The 21,934-nt window shown below is 39.0% G+C and overlaps 1 protein-coding gene across 1 annotated transcript in view; it reads left to right on the forward strand.

The window, feature by feature from the left end:
• Nucleotides 1-21,934, forward strand: part of DPY19L3 (dpy-19 like C-mannosyltransferase 3) — a 74,602-nt gene that overhangs the window by 46,973 nt on the left and 5,695 nt on the right. Inside the window, 8 exon segments of the mRNA XM_029204933.1 lie at nucleotides 1,506-1,579; nucleotides 1,743-1,901; nucleotides 5,572-5,694; nucleotides 6,289-6,400; nucleotides 7,023-7,079; nucleotides 11,024-11,106; nucleotides 18,398-18,530; nucleotides 20,899-21,057. Of these exon segments, the coding sequence (XP_029060766.1) occupies nucleotides 1,506-1,579; nucleotides 1,743-1,901; nucleotides 5,572-5,694; nucleotides 6,289-6,400; nucleotides 7,023-7,079; nucleotides 11,024-11,106; nucleotides 18,398-18,530; nucleotides 20,899-21,057 (900 nt within the window).

Here is a 21,934-nt window from a genome sequence, read left to right on the forward strand (position 1 = left end):
TAATCAGCATTTCTGAAAGACTGGCTGAAAGATATGCAGTCCATCCATTTCACCACTCTACATGTTCAGTTATCTGTGCCTGGATTAAGCCAGGAGAGAGCTACTTGTCTGGACCACTGTTTTTTGACTCCCCAAAGAATAATGCGTACTGAATTGCTCATAATGTTCTGCCAGCTACCTACAATTAGAAGAATTTTAAAAAATAGTCTGAGACTGTTTGCTGTTTTTACTCTACCCATGGGGAAAATTTCTCTTGAGTCTCAGTTTTAGGATTATAAGGATGTCTCTTGAGCAACTGGTTTGTTTTAATCTTATGACCCTGTGCGTAGCATAAATGCTTTTATTTCCCTCTTTGTATTTGCTACTAGAATGCATGAGCCCGGATTTGTGGCTCATATCTACTGAATATATTTTGTGTACTAACCTCAGTTCTGGATTAATCTTATTTTCTTTTCTATCGTCATTTTTCTTCTGATACAATTTCTTCACCCATTTATGTTATATGAATTTTTGTCAGCCATAAATTAAAAATAAAATAATGTGAATTAAAATTATACTCACTAATGATAAACACTGGCATTTGTCTCTTCACCCCTTGAGGGTTATTGCTGTGTCTTGAATTGTCTTTGAAAGAATGAGTCTTATATCAGTTGTATCTGCAGACAGAAAAACCCAAAGCAAAATAGGCTTTGTGGGCTATGTTCCTATTTGGGGTTTCAGATCATGATATTATCGGTTTTCTGATTTTAAAAGTTGTACTCACTGGGCTTCAGCTGTCTCCCTCTCCCTGAAACCAAAGAACCTCATCTTTTATCTATTTTGCACGTTGAACTTATGCCGAGATTTTGTTTGCAAAAACGATTCTGCTAAAAAAAAAAAATAGGAATGGAGGGTGTTTGAAAATCCCTGCTTTTGAATGAAATAATGCCATTTGCAGCAACATAGATGGATCTAGAGATTATCATACCAAGTGAAGTAAGTCAGAACAAGGAAGACAAACACCATATGATATCACTTATATGTGGAATCTAAAATATAATGCAAATGAACTTATTTACAAAACAGACACAGACATAGAAAACAAATTTAGGATTACCAAAGGGGAACGGGGTTGGAGGAGGGATAAACTAGGAGTTTGGGATTAGCAGATACGTACTACTATATATAAAATAGATAAACAACAGGTTCCTACTGTAAAGTACAGTGTACTGTATTCAATATAAACCATAATAGAAAAAATATGTATAACTGAATCACTTTACTGTACACCAGAAAGTAACACAACATTGTAAATCAACTATACTTAAATAATTTTTTTAATGAAAAAATCCCTGCCTTAGAATTTCTCAGTTCTAAGACCTATTGTAAACATTTACTAATTTTACACATACACATACATACAGTCCTATGAAATGGAGTGCTGAAGATGTGTATTCAATGGGAAATTATCAGAAAACCATGCATAAAAAACTGATAGCAATTTTTATTTTCTCCCTCCCCGATAGAAAATTCTTAACCTCAAGTCAGACGAACACATATTTAAATTTCTGAAGGCAAAATTTGGATTTGGAGCAACAAGGTATGACTGAATTTAAAGTCTGTGTTTGCTTTTTATATTAAATCAGCAGGGTCTTTAAAATGTAAGTTATCAGTTCTTAATTTCAGGCTTATTTTGAGGAAGAGTTGGAGGTTTACTTATCTTGTACTTGAATTTAATACTTTGCTTTCCCTTTGTTTCCTAGAGATTTTGATGCAAACCTGTATCTGTGTGAAGAAGCATTTGGCCTTCTGCCTTTTAATACATTTGAAAGGCTTTCAGATACTCTGCTTTTTTATGCTTATATATTTGTTCTGTCCATCACAGTGATTGCAGCATTAGCTGTTGCCTTCCATAATCTCAGGTATGGCGTATTTCAGAAATCTAATTCTGTGCTTTAATGAACTTGTTCTGTGTTGCAGAAAAATTGCTAAATTGAAAATCAAAACATCAGATACAGAACAGAGTACAGTCATCTTAAAGGGGGAACGTACCCAAGTTAGCGTGGACTGTACTCTCAGTTGGTAAGGGTGGAGTAGTTAAGAGACAGTAAAAAGTAGTAGATGCCATGCACACAGTCTGGGTTGAGGTCCTGGCTCGCATACTTGGGAACAATGTGATCTTTGAGCCAGTTACATAACCCTTCATTATTTCCATTTCCATTTCTGTAGAATGAGAGCACTAAGAGTACTTACTCTACAGGGTTTTGTGAGAAATAAATAAATGAAAATTACATAAAGTACTTAAAGCAGTGCCTCATGCGTAGAGTATATTGTGTAGATTTCAGCTATCATTAGCAAGTGTTATTGACTTGTAGTCTCTCTGTTTTGTTCCCATTATTAATTTCCTGTGTTTTTCTACCTTTCTTTCTCCAGCTACCTTTTTTATTTCTCATGAACTGTCAAGAGTTAACCATTGTTTATTTGTTTTGTTGCATCTTGTTTAAGGGCTTATAAAGTTGGAATGGACCATAATTATTAGCATCTACTAAAAGTCTTAAGTATTAGTTGACAGTGTGTTAAAACTTAGGATGTCTGCTAATCTACTTAAAAGAGAAAGTCAGGGAGTATGAAGAACACCTACATATCAAGCTGATGGAGGTTTTTGCATTTACTATCCATGTTAAATTGAAACAAGATTAAGTGTAAGAAGTTGAAGCTACTGTCGTTTGTGGAAAAGTAATGAAGCCCAGAAGAAGCCCTTTTCCTGTGTAGTTACCTTGCCAATTAAGGTGCTGGTGAGCTGTGATTCGCAGCCACTGGAGAGCTGTGCTGGGAGAAAGTCATTACAATGAGCCCAGATCAGTTGAGGTGTTTTATGATTATTAAGAATGAAGCAACATTGAACCATGAAGCTATTTCACTGACTATACACTATTTTAGTATCTTTCAGAAGTGTTCTTTTTATACCGAGTCCAAGATAAAAATTTAGCCCCATGAAAATAGATGGAAATTATTCTAGACAGTGTAACTTAATGTTATTCCAGACACACCAGGTGTCGACAGGACTCTAGACAGCATGCAAAGCAGGAAGTTCAGTTGGCCTGCAGTGTTGTGTGAAAATGTCTGCCATGCTCAGCGTGAACCTATGGGCCGTCCTTGGAAGCTTATTTGGTATATGATTATAGATAAAGATTTTACCAGGTAGGGATATTAGGACTTCATTAGAGGAAAGCACTACATTAATTAAAGTCATTTAAGAATTATAGTGTCTCAATGTGAATTAACGTCTAAGTAATTTGAAGGATATATTATCAATGCCAAGTATTTAAAGTATTTCTACCTTCTAGTACTAGGAAGGATGGTACCATTACGTTTATACACCACATCTACATTAGTGTGTAGTATATAACTGAAAAGGATACCCTGTTCTATACTCATGGGATTAATAGAGCTTTCCAGCTCAGTTGTGGGCACCGGGAGAGGTGTTGCAGAATTCTCCCAGGTATCAAGGGAGGATGAGAGGGTATGTTCTTGTCTGGAGTAATCTTTTAGTATCAATGGAAGCCAGAGTTTGGGTTGTGATATATAACGTTTAAGTAAAGATTATCACCAGTGGTGAAAATTACCATAGAGTATCATTTTAATTTTCTTATGTATCTAGGGTGGTGAAAAAGAGGATTTCCAGGAAATAACAGGTCTATAGTTACATAGAAGCATTGTACCTATCCAAGTCTATTGGATTTGTGTGAAGGATAAGTGGGGCCTTTATAGAAGTATTATTTTTATCCTAAGCTGGCAGCCCTTACTGTTGTTTCCTTTTCCCCTTGACAACAAATTGTGCAAATCTGAACCCACTCATCCATCTCAACATCATTCAAGTGGGGACAACCAGACAGTACGTTCTTCCCAGTGTGATGCAATATGGAATACATCATATCCCCATGAAGTGTACTTGCCAAAATAAATGAACTTGACTCTAATAATTAACCTCTAGATCTAATTACAAGTTTATAAGAAACATGGGAATAGAGAAATAATATAAAATGGCACCACGAGGAGACAATCGGCCAATTCCAGAAGGTAGGAACAGTTATAGGACAAATTGTGCATTTTCTTCAACGAGTAAATGCCCTTAAAAGTGCGGAGGGGGGAGTACTTATATTGATTGAAAGATAATTTAAAGAGACATTGATGAAATGCAGTATGAAAGCTTTGGATCCTCATTCAAAGAAACCACCTGAAAAAAGCTATTGCAATAAATAGAAAATAGAACGTGAACTGGGTGTTAGATGATGTTGAAGGGTTATTGTTAATTTTATGGGTGCAGTCATCTTAATGTAGCCATATTTCATTTTTTAAATCACGTTAGGGTACTTGCCTGGTGACGCAGTGGTTAAGAATCTGCCTGCCGATGCAGGGGACATGGTTCGAGCCCTGACCTGGGAAGAACCCACATGCCGCGGAGCAACTAAGCCCATGCGCCACAACTACTGCGCCTGCGCTCTAGAGCCCACAAGCCACAATTACTGAGCCCGCATGCCACAACTACTGAAGCCCATGTGCCTAGAGCCTGTGCTCCGCAACAAGAGAAGCCACCGCAATGAGAAGCCTGCACACCGCAACAAAGAGTGGCCCCCACTCACCGCAACTAGAGAAAGCCCGCGCGCAGCAACAAAAACCCAGTGCAGCCAAAATTAAATTAATTTTTTAAAAAGTCATGTTATATGTAATGAGGTATTGTGGTAGGTTAAAAATGTAATCATTGGTTCGTAAAGGAACTGAATTCCAAGTTCATGGACACATTTTTACTTATTTGTAAAAACTAGAAAGATACGAGTAACTACTATGACATCTCTAAAGATCTCTTGTAGTTTCAGTGATTCCAAAATAATATTTTTTTGCTATCTCTTATAATTTAAAGGATTGAAGGACTTTAAGGTTTTGCTTAAATTAAAATGAAATTTGTTCAGTTTTAGTTACTCTAATTATTAATGCATTTATATTATGACACTTTTAGCCTCATAAACAAATTCAAAATTGATCAGAGCTGATTCAGTTTATCTTAGGGAAATAAAACATTTCTAAATATATGAAGGCATAGGTTTCTTCTTTTTTTTTTTAGTTATTATTTTTGGCTGCGTTGGGTCTTCGTTGCTGTGCGCAGGCTTTCTGTAGTTGTGGCAAGCGGGGGCTACTCTTCATTGCGGTGTGTGGGCTTCTCATTGCTGTGGCTTCTCTGTGGAGAATGGGCTCTAGGCACGTGGGCTTCAGTAGTTGCTGCACGTGGACTCAGTAGTTGTAGCATGCGGGCCCTAGAGCGCACAGGCTTCAGTAGTTGCAGGGCATGGGCTCAGTAGCTGTGGCGCGCGGGCTCTAGAGCGCAGGCTCAATAGTTGTGGCGCATGGGCTTAGCTGCTCTGCAGCATGTGGGATCTTCCCAGACCAGGGCTGGAACATGTGTCCCCTGCATTGGCAGGCGAATTCTTAACCACTGCGCCACCAGGGAAGTCCTTCTATCTTCTTCTTTAAGAAAGATTTAACTAAAAATTAGTTACCCAGCTTTAATTTTTGTATATGTACTATTTTATGCAGTGATTCTACAAATCAGCAATCCATGTATAAAACGGGAGAGTACAGAATCGGCCTGAAACCAGAAACTGCCTACAATTTAATACATACGATTCTGTTTGGATTCTTGGCACTGAGTACAATGAGGTATTTTTGTTTTATCTGTTTATTTTTTATTTGACCACTCTTTACCTGACATAGGTTAGCAATGTAATTTGGGAACTGATGATCATCTTCATTAATGATTATGGTTCCCATAAAAATGTCCTTGTTGGGGCTTCCCTGGTGGCGCAGTGATTGAGAGTCCGCCTGCCGATGCAGGGGACGCGGGTTCGTGCCCCGGTCCGGGAGGCTCCCACATGCCGCGGAGCGGCTGGGCCTGTGAGCCATGGCCGCTGAGCCTGCGCGTCCGGAGCCTGTGCTCCGTAACAGGAGAGGCAGCAGCAGTGGGAGGCCCACGTACCGCAAAAAAAAAAAAAAGTCCTTGTTTACTATCTTCTCCCAGTACAAAATAGTATTTATAACCAGTTTTTTCCTAATTGCCAATATTCCTCTACTTTAACTTATATGATGGTTCTCAAAAGGCAATGGAATTAATAAGTAACCCCTTGGCAACGGTTTCTGCATAGTTTTAGTAAGGTTTTACTATCACAAATAATACAGCTGTTTTTACAGCTGTCTCAGACTCCAGGTTTCTACACAGCTAGCACTGTTGACCTTTGCCTGCTTCTCTTCTTACAGAATGAAGTACCTCTGGACATCACATATGTGTGTGTTTGCATCATTTGGCTTATGCAGCCCTGAAATATGGGAGTTACTTCTGAAGTTGATCCATCTTTATAACCCAAAGAGGGTCAGTGCTATCTCTTTTTCCATTTCATTTTTATGACTTCTAGTATTTCTTTAATTATCAATTCTGTTGGGTTTTTTTTTTCAGTTGTCCATACATCAATTTGATAAAATGGATACTAAAATTTAAAGCTACAAATAATTGATACATTATGATTTTATAAGGAATTATTTTAAAATAATTTTGTTTAATTTTAGCTTTATTTTCTAAATCATTTTTTTCCAGACCATAAGTTAGATATGTTCATTATACAGAATTTGGAAATACTGAAAAGCACAAAAAGGAAAATTAAAAATCACCAATAATCCCATTATCCAGAGTTATCGCTATTATTATTATTGTTAATTATTATAATATAAACATAATTACTACTAAGTGTACAGTAATGATTAATGGCCCATAAGTGCAGTTCTGGGTTGTTCTGCCCTATAAATTCACTAGGTGGCAATATGGTAGGAGCTACAAATAGCTTATGAATGATTGACTCAGTTGTCTTGCATATCGGAGACTCATGCTCTGTTAAATTATATTTTTGTTGTTTAAAAAACATGTATTTACAAACCAAAAATGTAAAAGCAAAAATATTCCAAACACTTGTAATCTAAATAATGTCTTTCTTATATAGATATGTATAATGCGATATTCAGTACCGATATTAATACTGCTGTATCTGTGCTATAAGGTAAGGTTGATTGTCCTCATTCCTGTCTTTAATCTATTTAGCAGAATAATTGCTTTGACTCAGTGTACTTTGTGTGTCATTGGCAAGTAGAGTGCTTTGCAGAACTTACAAATATCTATTTAGCTGCTTCTTATGGCAGTTGACATCGATAGGAAGACTGATGTTCTTCCCAAAATGGGATTTAACAGGTAAAAACATTATAACAAAAAATACTACAATTTAATTATTCTAATTAATTTTGGTTTTGACTTACTAGTCAGCTGATGCAAATTCTGAAAATAAAGATGTTTTCAGACCTATTTTGAGGTGAATAAAGGAGAAAAATTAGTTTTCCCTGTTACCTGCTTTTTATAGAGTAAGATCCTAAAATGCATCTTATGTTAACCTACATATTTTATTAGATGCTTAAAATCATCTTTGTAAGAGGGCTGGGCACATATAAATACAGTCTAAGTTTAGCCTTCTTATGTCCTTCAGTTTCAGTAGGAAATAAAGAAATTCTTCATATTCTCAGTTGACTGATTTCTGAAACAGCATTAACTGTGTTTCAGTTCTGAGACTCCTCCATATGAGACAGTGAGTCTTTCATCACGCCTCTGAGATTTAGAGGCTTGAATTGTTACCTGGGCAGGTAGCTTGGATTGTTTTATCCAATTGAGCTCTTATGCTCTCTTTTAAAAAAAAAATCTTACATATTTTTTAAGTTTAGATTTTTTTCTTCAAACTTTATTTTAAGGTAGAACAATGGATTTCAAACTCTACTGTGTACAGTTCCTGATTTGGGAGGGCAGCTAAAGGGAGTGGGGAGGCGGGTGGGACTCTCCTACAGAAAGGATCAGCTATGGCAGCTCAGCTTCTGGGTTTATTTGCTTATATTTTCATGTAAGATTTTATTTGAAGCAAAGGTTTTAGGCTAAAAGAAATGTTTGATAATCACTGTTAGACAATTCTCTTGTAAATATTTCAAAAAATTATGTTCTATCGTGTTCCTATCTATCAAAACATTTGCTTTTATGGGTGGACCACTGTGCCAACTCCCAGATACTAGAAAACACAGAAATAGGTCATTTCTGCCACCATGCCTCTGGGAATTTTATTGCTCTACGGTAAATAAATGAAACTTCTTAGAAACATCTGGAAAGCAACAGTTAAGGATTAGGCAGAGTATATGTTTAATGATGAATGAGGTAGCTTTATTACACATTGATTCTGAGGGATAAAGCACCCTCCTCACAGAAAAGATGCAGCTCATCATCATTCCTGTCTCACCACTAAAGACATACACACAGTCCTTTCCCACTGTCCTTTCCCACTGTCTCTGTGTGTAGGTTGAGTTCCTTTATGTCTCAAATATTTATTTGAAAATTTGTTGATTTTTTAATAGCTACTTGAGGACTTAAGTCTCTTGTTCTTGATAACATTGAGGAAGGACATTATAGAAGAAATAAACAAGCAGCATCAGCATCACCTGGGAACTTGTTAGAAATACAGATGTTTGGGTCCTACTCCAGACCGACTGAATCAGGAGCTCTGGGAGTGGGATCCAGTGATCCAGGTTTTAACCAGCCCTGCAGGTGGTGCTAATGCACCATCAAACTTGAGAACCCCCTGCAGAGAACAGGGATTCTCAGCAGCGGCACTGTTGACATTTTGTCTAGATAATTCTTTGTCTTAGTAGCTGTCCTGTGCATTATAGGACACTTAGCAGCATCCATACCTTCTACCCACTACATGCCAATAGCACCAACTTCCAGTTGTGACAATCAAAAATGTTTCTAGACATTGCAGAATGTCCCCTTGTGGGTGTGGCAGAATCCCTCCCCCAACCCCTCTTGAGAACCGGTGCTATGGAAGAACCAATGATAGCACTGAAAAGGCCATCATTTCCTCAGGGAATCTTTGTAGATGTACCCTGAGTAAGAGAGTTAGTAGTCATTCTGAAGAATCCTTCCGAAGACAGATGGCCTCGCCTCTCTCAGTATTGGACTTCAGGAGAAATCTTAACGCATCCAGCTTTCACTGTATAAAACAGTTTACGTATTTCAGCTTCTCAAAACTGTATTTGTGTTTTAATACAAAATCACAAAGAAAATAAAGATCTTATGTATGAAACTGAATATGTTTTCTAACTATTGAACAGATTTATCTGTAAGAAATACGAACTAATATTTCAAAGCCTGATTTAAGTTTTACATAGCACTTATAATGAGGATTTCAAATTTTCTTGTTCATAATACTTATTTTGCTATATGTCTGCTTAGGATAATCCTGTTTAAAAGGGAAAAGTATGTGCTAGTCTCCACTCTAAAATCAAGAGTTTAATAACATTATTGCTCTCATGTTAATTAACTTATTTGGATACCTAAAATCTCATATAAACAGTGCTGATCATTTAGGAACAGCATTTAGTTAATTCAACATTTGTTTTCACGTTGTTTAAGAAGTTTATCATAAGACTGTGTTACCAGATATTAACATTTTCAGAATTAACAGCAAATTTCAAACTAGAAAAATATCTAATAACCACTGAATTCACAGATTTCAAAATATGTTTTATACGAAAATAATTAAAACATCATTTAAAAGTTGGTATTCTATTGTTATCAAAATTAATAGGGATAATGGATAATTGGAATTTTATAGAGGTATCATTTAATCAGTAATTTTTATTACATCTCTTCTGAAACCTAGGACTAGTAGTGCTGACACCTGATTTTCTGTCACCAGCACCAGCAATTTTCCTGATTTACCCACCCAGGAGACAAGATATGAATGAGTAGTAAAAATGGCCAAAGATGAAATGACAAGATAAGAAAGTGATAGGGATAAAAAAACATCCATAGACCAGTCAGGTGCCACTTTGCTTCCAGTTAGTGGTTCTTAAATAAAAAAGATTATACTTGCAACTTTAATGAAATGTAGATACATTATCACTGGGCTTCTATTCCAATGTAGGAAATGAGTTCTGCAGTTCACCTTAGCATGTATTTAGATGATCAAGTCTTTTTAGCCAACTGCCATTTGATAAAACTGAACATTTAATTAGTTGTTGAATTACACAGACAAGTTATATTAGAAAAGCAGTGGATTCAGAGTGTATTTTTACATTATATCTGCATAGCTTAAGTTACTCAAGTTGAGTAGGAGGCACCAGTGGCATAAATATAATACTCAGATGTACCAGATTTTCCTGGACCGTCCTACTTTCAAATATTCTTCTCTCCCTTTGTACCTGTAATTATGTTAATATTCATCAAACCATTTGTCCAGATTTCTAGTTTAAACAATATAATCACCATATCACACAATGAAAAGTTTCCAGTTGTGACTCTGCCACTGTGATCTGAGCAACTCAGGTTATCTCTCTCTCTGAGCTGAGGTCTCCAGACTAGTAAAATGAAAAATAAATAGCCATGGTGATGATGCCTTCTGCGTCATCTGTCTCCCTGAGGAGTTGTGAGGAAAAAATGAGATTCTGTATTCCAAAGCATTTTTGCAGCTCTAAAATGGTGCTGTCTTCTACAGGGTACATTCTACATTTAAAGATAAATTACATGAAGTTAGTTAGTCACATTTATCTCATATCCTGTGAACTTTCTCATGGTTGCTATTCCTGTCATATCCAAATTAATGTTTTACTAGATATTAACACCACATACAATAGCATTTTTATTAGTGTAAAATAAAAGCTCATTTTTTAAAGTTGGCAACACCTCTACTTCTAATTAGCTCCAGCTCACAATAATTTTGGAAACTTTTCTCAGACTTCATCTCACTTACACTAGAAGGGTTGACTGCAGAAGTGAAGTAGTTCTAATATTCCAGTTACCACGTTTATTTAGTTCACAAGTTATGTGCAGTTTCTCCTTTTTCACTTTAATCTAGTGATAGTTGTGGGTCTGGGGGTGGATTTTGGTTTTGTTTAGTTTTGTTTTTAATTTCAGTTCTGGCCAGGAATGATGGATGAGCTCTCCGAGTTGAGAGAATTCTATGATCCAGATACAGTGGAGCTGATGAACTGGATTAAGTAAGAGGATTTTTTTTTTTTAACTTTTAAATTTAAAGTGCCTTTTAAGAGTCACTGTAGACCTCATTTGGTTTTTGGTTTTTTGGTTTTTTTCTGAATCTAATTATGAAGATACATTCATTCTCAAGTTTTTCTTTAAAACTCTATATTTGCAAATAATTTCTTTCCATTCAAAAAATATTCTCTCTAACCACAATCCTGTGAAGAAGGGAAAGTACCAATACGGAGAGGGAAACAGAATCAGAGGATGCATTTCAAACCAGTGACAGCAATGGAAATAAAGTTTTATATTCTCAGCCAATTTTATCTTTTATCATTTCTTTCATTTTAATACCATTCAAATTTTCTATTAATACTGACACATAAAATATTCTTTCCTTGTTAATCACTTAAAATTATACTGTAAACTACAGTTAATTAGAGTCATACTAGCTCAGTGCAGATTTCATTTTAACTGATCATATTGCCCAAGATTAGGCCTAGAGAAAATTTAAAATTCAAAAGCTAGAGCTTTTCCTTTCTTGAACATCATAATGCTTTCCTGTTATATTGGTTTTTATTTTTGCCTGCACGATTGCTTTGCCTCAGCATTCAGCATCAGAATGAGACTTGTGTTTTTCAAAGTTTTGTTAATGAAACCTGCCTCCCACCAGCAAAAATAAACTTTACCCAGAGCAGCATTCCTGTGCCCTGTAATATTGTATTTCCCTATTTTATAACCAAAAAGCAGCAGTGTAATTATTCACACTTAAACAGGTGTCGCAAATCTTATGTGACATATTCTGAAAGCATCGGCTGTATTGTCTCCATCACTTAGAATTTTAGTAGCCGTATTGGCACTTGCTGGTGACTAATGTTTACTAACCAGTACAGTTGAGCACTGCTTGTGTATTAAGAGATGGTAAATGTTTGATAGCTTAGGTCTCTTGAGTACAATACATGGATTTTATAGAGATTTGTATCTAAAATATATATGTGGCTTTGGTCCCAATGTTGGACTGGGTTGACTAGATGCAGTGAGTATAATTTTTCATATCTTTTCAGTGCTGAGGGTACGAAGTGGTGCTTTGTCTTTATGTATTTAACTTTAAATCGTGGCAGACAATTATAGAGTAAGTAATTCCTTCAGTATTTATTGTGTAAGGGAAAAGAGGGTTACTCATATAAGGAAAAGCTAATTACTTTTGCATTAGCTATAGTCAACTGGAAATTTATGACATGTGTGTCTGAAGGTGAGGCTGATATTTTCTATTTTTCAAATTGCACCATTGATAGGAATGGTGTAGGGTACCCAGTCTGGTAGAATCCTGAAGGTGGCAGATCTTCTGGATCTACTTGGATTGGCATTTTAAAACATCTCACCTCTACTCCCCAGCCTTTTAGGAATTAATTGTAGTGTCATTAAAATTTTATCCTAGCAGAGTCGTCTTTGGCTGTGTCAGACAGGATATACTTTTTGTAACGCCTTTATTTTCATGCTTTTGCTCACAGAAAATGATTTAAAATAACATTTCTGGTTCTGAAAAATTATGGATGAGAGCTTATTCCATGTGTAAAGAAGATAATCTTTCACTCTGCATTTGGGGAAGTGGTCTTTGTTCTTACATTCTCCTTTTACTAACAGTTCTTCTCCCTGTATGTAGACTTACTCTTTTCACTTTTTAAAAATTCTCAGCAACTGAAGGATTTGTATTGTTCCAAAAAATTGGTTCTATTGTGATCTAATCTTGCCTGTTTTCCCTTCAAAGTCTTCAAATCTAAATTATTGTTTTTGCAAAATAGCTGCTAGGCATGTTTGTGAAATAAGCTTAAGTGATGATGAATGTATGCCAAAATAGGGTCTGTTTAGACACAAAGTGTATTTGTTTAAATCAACATTTAAATCAGCTCTGGTCTGTAGACTTCAATTCCAAACACAAGTGCATGCATTTATTATTCTTTTAACCTGCCCTGATTTCTTCTGTTTTTAAAACATAAAGTATGACCTTCTACTTTCACTCCATTACCTTGATTAGTCACACAGTGTCTGTGGTATTAGTAGGTCTGAGCTGTGCTAGAGAAAAGGCTGTGGGTTAAGGATACAGAGTGTATCTAAAAATCTGTTTGAAATTGTCTAAAGGCAGCAGCCAGACCTCTGGTCCCCACCCAGCACTGTTAGCGAGGAACACCTCCTCCCCATCCTGTCTGCTTCTGTTCTCAAATAACCAAAGTGATACACTCACATCTGTCCTTCGTCAGGGCGGTTGTGACAGCATCTATTGGGGTGTGAGCGCAGCTTCCCTTACAGGATGGCTGCCTGCCCTCCGGGATGAGTGAGAACAAGGAACAGTGACCTGCAGAAACTCGAGGGGACACAAATGACCCTCCACTTTGGCACAGGGCAACTCTTGCGTAAAGTGTTGAGAAGAAGCTACCGCCATCTCCCAGTCTGCCTCGTGTACTTGATGCTGGGGCTTCATGGTTGATGCTTCGGGATTAAATTCTCTTTAATCAGCAAGGATCTTTTGTTGCAGTCAGGCCCCCAGAGTCTTCCCTATGAGAAGTAGGGCGACATCCGCATGCCTTCCACAACCTCGGCCTGTGTGTTCACCGGGCTGGTTGCCTGCCTTCCACGTTATACTAAGGTGCTGCGCGCCCTGTTTCCCAGCAGATTTAAATGCGTGTGTTCACATTAACCCCTTTTTACTGATGATGTTTCCTGAATACAAAGATTAAAAACCTGGTTTTTTGTTTTTGTTTTCTTACTTTCTGGTGTCTCTTTCAGCAAAACCCAGGTGGTACTTTTATAGGTTTTATGTGTGATTAGAAAGCACGTTTACCTCATCAAGGCCAAATGTCACAGCAATTGGTAGTTCATACCTCGTTCCTTAGAGTGTTTCATTTTTGGCTCCTGAAACATTTCTTTGAATTGTGCAATTAAGATAGACTGTAGATTTGACTTTTGAAGTGTGACATTTTACCTACTTGGCTTTAGGAGATTTTCACTAGAAATAGTTTCTTTCCAGTGATGAAGCCTGCATGTGCAATATTTTCTCAATGGGCCTGAGAAAATGGACCAAACTTCCTTCACATTTAATCAAAGCAGAGAGAATTACTGTATATTTTAAACATGATGTACGTTAAGTTCAGACCTTAAATGCCTGTAAGCCTCTTTTATACTTAATGAATCATTTTGTGGCATTTGCATAATTCTATAAATTTTGAAGTGTAGATAAAACAAATGTTCACACATTATATTATAATGCTTAGTTTCCCCATTAGTTCAACAGTAATTAACTTGTTGAAGCTTAGAGCTTCAAAAATAAATGAGATGATTTGTTCAAAATGCCATCAGGTCTTCCTGGAATGACATTTAAATTATATAATGTAAATCCATTTGACCTGTGAGTCCTTGTCATTATTTAGTGACATTTCTTACAGAATAAATTGTTTGCAGGTTGGGCAGCCTGCTATGGAGCTTGGCAGAGAACGATAAAAACAAATTATTCTTTCATTTTATACATCATTTGTTCAAACATTGGTAAAAATTGCTTTGTTTTTCTATAATAGAGAAGTGTCATTCAGTGGCTAAAAGCACATTAGCTATTTTAGACACAGACCACAGACTGTGTCAGCAAAAGTATCTGTGAAGGAAGAATACCCATCATTACATCTGTCATACTGCATATTTTAAGTTAAAGACAAAGAATCCCTTCTCCCTTTGCCTACTGAGTTTACCACAGAGAATGTAAAATACTGCAAATCTAGGTTTTTAAAGTCTAGAAAATGTGATTTTTTTTCATTTTGTTTCACTTTGCTTGTTTTACTTTTTGCATTTGCTTTATGGATAAACTTAAATATTTAAGAGAGCAGTTAAATATCCCAGATTTACCATAGGGCTAGCATATACAACCAAATTAGACAATCAAGTGAATAAACATCATCTCTAGTATGCTTGGAAGTCAGTCGTTTTCAAAGAAATGTATCTAATCCATTAGGGTACTTGTATTTTGCTATTTAAAATAAAACCAAGGACCTTTAGTGAAAGACTGTTAAAAATCCAGAGGATTGTAGCACCGGCAGTTGAGACGGACTGCGTTTCTTTTAAACTTCCTGACTCTTTACTAATGAGGCCAAACGTTAAAACTTGTCACAATCGAATGAACTTTGTTCCATTTTTTCCTCAACTCCTCTAAGCAGTCATGTGACATGACTTGCTCACCTGGTGATGGCTGCTGTTGCCTTGGGGACCGTACCCACTGGGGCGGCAGGGAGCAGCAAGTGCTCTTAGAGCCTACAGAGGAGAGACGCTGTATTTACCGTGTCTGATGTGTTCCATTTCCAGCATGGCTGCAGGCCCACAGAAAGCAGTCGTCAGTATGTGGTGGAGTAACTATGGGCTTGTTTTGAAGTGTTTGCCTGTAATGAGAGCTGAGTCTATTAGCCAGTAAGCTTCTTGAAGACCGGGTATCACCAGCCCTGCACATAGCAGGCCCTCAGTAATAACTTCTGGCTGGATAAAGAATAACCTTAAACTCCCCAGCAAGCAGTTTAGGGTTTTTGACATTTTAAGCCTTTGTGAACTGTATAACTCATCAAAGCATTGTGATGATGGCCCAGGAAGGGGGGGGGGGTGTGAGAAACCTTTGTCATTAGCCATGAATAGATCCCAGGCCAGTCATCTATCTCTGCCACAGCTAGAAACAGCTCTGTGCCTCTCCCTGATGCTGAATTCTGTTATATATTCAAAATGATGATGCTGAGACAGCCTAAAGATTTGAATGGATACCATCAGCTCAGCTGCTGGATTTGTTGTTTGTGAAGAGAGACAAGTTTGGCACTCTTAGGCAGTAAGACTGTACAGACCAGGATGGTTCTCTCTCTGTTAGCTCTCCCCTCTACCTCATGCTTTGCCAGACATGGAGACCAGACTCATCTTCTCCCTGCATTCTAAATCTCTTTGGTTCAGAGGACCCAAAGGCAGCCACTTTGTGGCATTAATTTTATAATTTATTGCAGTAGAATGGTTTGTGCCAGTTAAGAGTATACGGAAGGAAAGAAGACTCGTTTGGAAAAATAGTGATACATTTTCTTTAATTTTATTTGTTCATATTTATTGTATTTAGCAATTACGGTCCACTATAAATGAGGGCAGCATTGTATATATGGCACAGACTAAGCGTTTAGTAAGTATTCATTGAATAAAATGGAATTTTTATATAAACCTTTCACTGAGGAACTCAGTGCACCTCTTTTCATTTAAACCCTCCTATTTCCCTGACCACATGGGACACATGTCAAGAACTCCTTATAAATTGCTGGTTCAGGGGGACAGAGCAGACATCTATTTATGCCTGTGTTCCTGGGTCTGGTTGTCAGAATGATGACATCCTATGAAGCACAGCCAAGTTCACATAAAAGTTTTTCTCTTGTAATCCATTCTGGGGTCTGACAGGAATAAAGGAGGGTGAAGATTGTGTCATTCCCTGTGTGCTCCTTGTAATTCTATCCACTTTTTTTCATCACTTAAGAAAGCTTATTGGAATTTGAGTGAACGAGAGTGTCATTGTTAGAAAATCTTGCATTTTCCAAAAGTAAATTACTTGTAACTGTTTCAGCTTGAGCTGTAGGATGCCTTGCTTGTAGACATCCAGAGGCCTTTGTTGGGTGGCATTCGTGCTGTAGTCTTAGCATTAAAATGGAGTAAGTAGAACATCCTCATGGAATATGTGAATATGATGAGGCTTCTCTTAGAAACTTGAACACTAGAGCAAGTTTCATGCCGTAATGTCCAGAAACATTGAGGAGAACGGCCTGCTGTGGCTTTTTCTGTAAAGTATGTTGAGTTTTAATGATTTCAGTTAGACTCCTTCTCAAAAAAACTATGTCCATCATTTTAACTCACCCTAGCAGCCACACACTCCTTGTTGTTAACACAGGAAGGGTGAGTATACCTTGCAGTATTACTACTGGGCCTGTATCGGAGATGGTGCATCGAGCAGAGTCCATGGAACAGCTGTATGTTCTTCACAATAAAACGACACCTCGTTGATTTGCAGGTGGCTCCCAGGTTTTAAAAAAAAATGGAAGGGAATTAAATGAACTACTAAGATTCTTTTTTTCCGGGGGAAAAGGAAAAATGCTTTCACAGAAATCAGGAAGTCTTTCCTTGGCCCTCCATCACTGTCCCTCACATCCCATGGAGAGGCAGAGAATCACAGCTTGGTGATAACTGGAAAGTGAGATCTTAATTTAATACCAGAATACCCTGTGTTCCTTAAGATGCATGCGGTCTTTCATAATCAGGACTAAAGGAAAGGAATACATAAAATACTTCTGCTTCTGCCTCAGAAGTATTGTACATCTTCATACTGAGTATAAGATGAGAAGATACCTGCTAGTTCAGAATCTTCTTTCCGTGTTTTTTTGTTTTTACTAATTCTTTTGTTCTAAAAAGTAATTTATAGTAATATCTGTGATCTTTTTTTCTTGTTTTAACCAAAAACCCTTGGAATTGACTCACGGCAACTGCAGTTTCTGGCTTTATAGTTTGTTTTACTCTAGGCAGCCCTTTGAGTTAAGTTTAATACAAAAAGCACTGGCAGTCTTCTAAGGCCTCGTGTTAGAATCTGCCTCTTTGGAACAAGAGCAGGAGAGGGTTGTGGGTTTTAGCCTAGAAGACTCAGGAGATACCCACATCCTAAGACAACTCATTATAAGAGTAAACCCATCAAAACAGTAAATGAGAAGCTTCCCAATCACTGTCAAAAACAGACACGAAAAATTTCATAAAACAGTTTGAGTGCAAATCAGAATCTCGAGCAGCCTCCTGTGTTCTTCCCGACTCATAGCCCTTCCTAACATAGCTGGGTGATCCTGAGTGTGTGGTGCTCTCTTCGTGGAAGCCTTAGCAGTGAGGTTAATTTAGACTCTAAAATCTTTTTTTTTTTAAACATCTTTATTGGAGTATAATTGCTTTACCATGGTGTGTTGGTTTCTGCTTTATAACAAAGTGAATCAGCTATACATATACATATATCCCCATATCCCCTCCCTCTTGCGTCTCCCTCCCACCCTCCCTATCCCACCCCTCTAGGTGGTCACAAAGCACCGAGCTGATCTCCCTGTGCTATGCGGCTGCTTCCCACTAGCTATCGATTTTACATTTGATAGTGTATATATGTCCATGCCACTCTCTCACCTTGTCCCAGCTTATCCTTCCCCCTCCCCATATCCTCAAGCCCATTCTCTAGTAGGTCTGTGTCTGTATTCCTGTCTTGCCCCTAGGTTCTTCATGACCTTTTTCTTTTAGCTCGAAAACTCCGAGGAAGGCTGTGTTTGCTGGAAGCATGCAGTTACTGGCCGGCGTCAAGCTGTGCACGGGAAGGACCTTAACCAACCACCCACACTACGAGGACAACAGCCTGAGAGAGCGAACCAAAGCGGTGAGTGCCTCTCCCGGCTGGCTCGTGTCCGGTAAAGCTGGGGCTCCTGCTGCCTGCAGGTTATGAGGGGAAGGCAGAGCTGAAGTGCCTGTCAGGACTTGCGTCTCCAGAGTCTGGACCTTGGCCTGCCCCGTCTGTTAAAGGCACGCTGTTTCGGCCTTCTGTTCCTCTCGGGTAGAAGAGTAAACTGAGGAGAATACCTTGAGATGTACAGAGCAGAGTGTTTGAGGACAGAGTCCTCAGAGCTTTGAACTGGAGAAGGAAAAGGGGGAGAGACATACTGGTCACATTTTTTAATGGGCTGTTTCTCGTGTGTGTGTGTGTGTGTGTGTGTGTGTGTGTGTGTGAGAGAGAGAGAGAGAGAGAGGGAGAGAGAGAATAGGCAACATAGCCACACAGTTAAAAAAGCTCAGAGCATGCAAAAGAGAACATAGTGAAAAGTCTCCATCCCACCCCTGTCTTCCAGCTACTGGTTCCCCTCCCAGGAGGCAAATAACATTACCGGTAATTTTATGTATATACAAATGTGTGTGTGTGGATATATACATGAATTCATATTATTTTCCCCCCTTTTTACAAAAGAACTAATTACATCTTGCTTTTTTTGGCACTTCATGTATTTTGGAGATCACTCCACATCAGCATATCGACAGCTTCCTTGCCATTTTTAAAGCTGAATAATATTTTGTTACGTGGATATGGCAAATTTTATTTGACCATTTAGGTTGTTTCCCTGTCTTCTGCAATTGTACAGCAATTTCCCAAATGATACGCCTGTATAAGCATCGCTCTGCACAGGCACAAAGTGTCTATCCACACGTGAGGTTCTTAGAAGTGAAGTTGCTGGGTCACAGGATGTGGGCATTTGTAATCGAGATGGAATTACCAAGTCTGTACGAATTCTGCCAATTTACACTCCAGTCAGTGCTACAGAAGTGTACCTGTCCTAGTCCTCGCCAGCAGTGGTTTCAAACTTTTTAATGTTTTATATCAGTCACTTCTTAATCTTGGTGGCTGAAAATTTGTTGAAAAGTCTTCTTTGGGGGGTGAGATTTAACTAGCCTAAAAGTAAATGATTTTTACTAAATACTCCATTTTTAAGAGAATCGTCTTAACATAGATTCCTGCTAAAATGGGAATTTTTCAACTAGCCCAAGTGTTCCAGATGGGAGTTAGCTAGAGGAAGATCGGAGGGTACCTGGATCACCAGAACCCAAAGTTCAGCTGGGAGGTGGCCACCACTTTGACTTGAGAGAGATGCAGATAGAGACATGTCAGAGGCACAGGGAGTCCAGTGTTCCATCCTCTCCAAGATCCAGTCCCTGCCTAGGTGCTGAGTTTTCTGCCCTAAAAACTGATAACCTTGAAGGTCCTAGTGCCCTTCTTCAGTCATGACCTTCAAATCCTTGGAATGCCTTAGCCTGAGGCTGGTGCTGGACTGTAGGGAGGATGACCTCACAGTGTTAGCAAAAGAAGCAGATAACCCCCCACCATTTCAGCATATCCGTTAAGACATGCTGACCTAGGCTCTCAGAACCCAGTCTCTTAAGTCAGAGACATATTAGAAATCAGTGGACGACAGAGGAAGCAGCACCTCTCTTCATTACCCCTCCGCCAACACACACACCCCATTCTACCTTTCCCAGCGCCAAGTCCCAGGACATAGGCCACTCACCATCTACGTGTATTTACTTAACGTGTGTGAAGCTGGTGGTGACTGGGAAGGCGTGCCTCCTGTTGAACTGCCACTGGGCGCTGCAAGTTGCTCTTCCTCCAGGAAGGACGAGAGAAAGAGAGATGATAAGTGTAGGGTCTCCTGGTCAAGCTGAGTGCAGCAGGACAGCAGTAGAGCGAGGGTGCTGCCCCTGCCTGGGACCAGGGGCCCTATGGGGGTCCTGTTCCCCAACTGCTACTATCAGAAGCTGGGTCTCCTTACAAGTATCTGTGCCTCCAGACTGCACCACCACCCCTAATGGACCCTTTTAGTCTAAAGGTCCCCTCTTTAAAGGGAGAGACTGTGTTTTATTTACTTAATCACATTATTTACCTTGGTGAAGCATTCTTAGAATCAGCATCTACTGGTGAATATATTCATAACTCAGTACATCCTGAATCTCTGGTGTCTAAATCCAAATGTATTCAGCATGGCTCACTCTCCCCCATCCCAACAACTTTTTTTTTTTGGAAATTTCTCACATACACTCCAGGACTACAGGTGAATGAGCAACCTGCACAGGAAGAGGTGAGGGGAGCAGGGTGTCTGCGATTAGACTCAACCCCTGTGGGAGGTTGCAATAGATAGTCCTTGAGGAACTTCCCAGCAGTTAAGTGGTATTTTGCCCTATTCCATTTTTATCTTGTTTTGAAGGTCTATCAGATATATGCAAAGAGGGCCCCAGAGGAAGTGCACGCCCTGCTAAGGTCCTTTGGCACCGACTACGTGATCCTGGAAGACAGCATCTGCTATGAGCGCAGGCACCGCCGGGGCTGCCGGCTGCGGGACCTGCTGGACATCGCCAACGGACACGTAAGCATGCCTTCCGCCCCGTGCGGGGCGTCCCCTGGGGAGGAGAGGGTCCAGTGTGAGCCCTAAGGAGTGTAACTACCTTTATACCTTGTAGAATTGCACAATGGATCAAGCATTCACCTCCGTTGCGTTCTGCAGAACCCCTACCTTGGCACGTTAGTGACTTGCCACGGGGGCTGGAGGGGCGGGAGAGATGGGAGGGGAGCTCTTGTCCCCACTGTCACACCAAATAGAGCAACTCTGTCTTCAGCTGGTCTGTGTCATGAGGCTCTGCGTAGAATTTATTTTTTAAGGTTTTGCTACTAAAGTGAAAAAACCTCAACCTTTAAAACCTCTGCTCCAAAGCATCATTTTGGCTGATACGAGTGTCCATGAGGGCGGTGCGCCAACCCAGCACCCCCACAGCCTGTGTGGTAGAATCTCACTCCTCTCCCTGCTCTCTTGTTGGGTGTCCCTTTTCGTCCACTGGCACACTTCCACAAAGATGGCTTTCTATGGCCAAGCTTACACTCCTGAGCAGGAAAACAAGCTACTTCTCTTTTCTTCTTTCTGAGGAAAATGTTTTCGGAGATATGCCAGGTCTCAGTTAGAGAAAACATAAGATTTTCACCCTTTAGAGGTGGTGTGTGGTGTAATTATTGGTATAAAAGCTGACAGATATTTCTAAAATGGGTGGGGGAAAGTGATCAACCTAGCCTACATCTGAAAAAACAAATAAATAAAACCTTGACTGTACAGAATTTGAGATTCAGAACACTTAGGATCTACTCTCTTAGCACGTTTCAAGGGCAGAGTACAGTGTTATTAACCCTAGTCACCATGCTATACATTAGGTCACCAGAGACTCACTCATTTCATAACGGCAAGTTTATACCCT

The sequence above is a fragment of the Monodon monoceros genome, unplaced genomic scaffold, assembly GCF_005190385.1.
Source record: "Monodon monoceros isolate NGI ecotype Baffin Bay Population unplaced genomic scaffold, NGI_Narwhal_1 Super_Scaffold_10, whole genome shotgun sequence".
NCBI lineage: Eukaryota > Metazoa > Chordata > Mammalia > Artiodactyla > Monodontidae > Monodon > Monodon monoceros.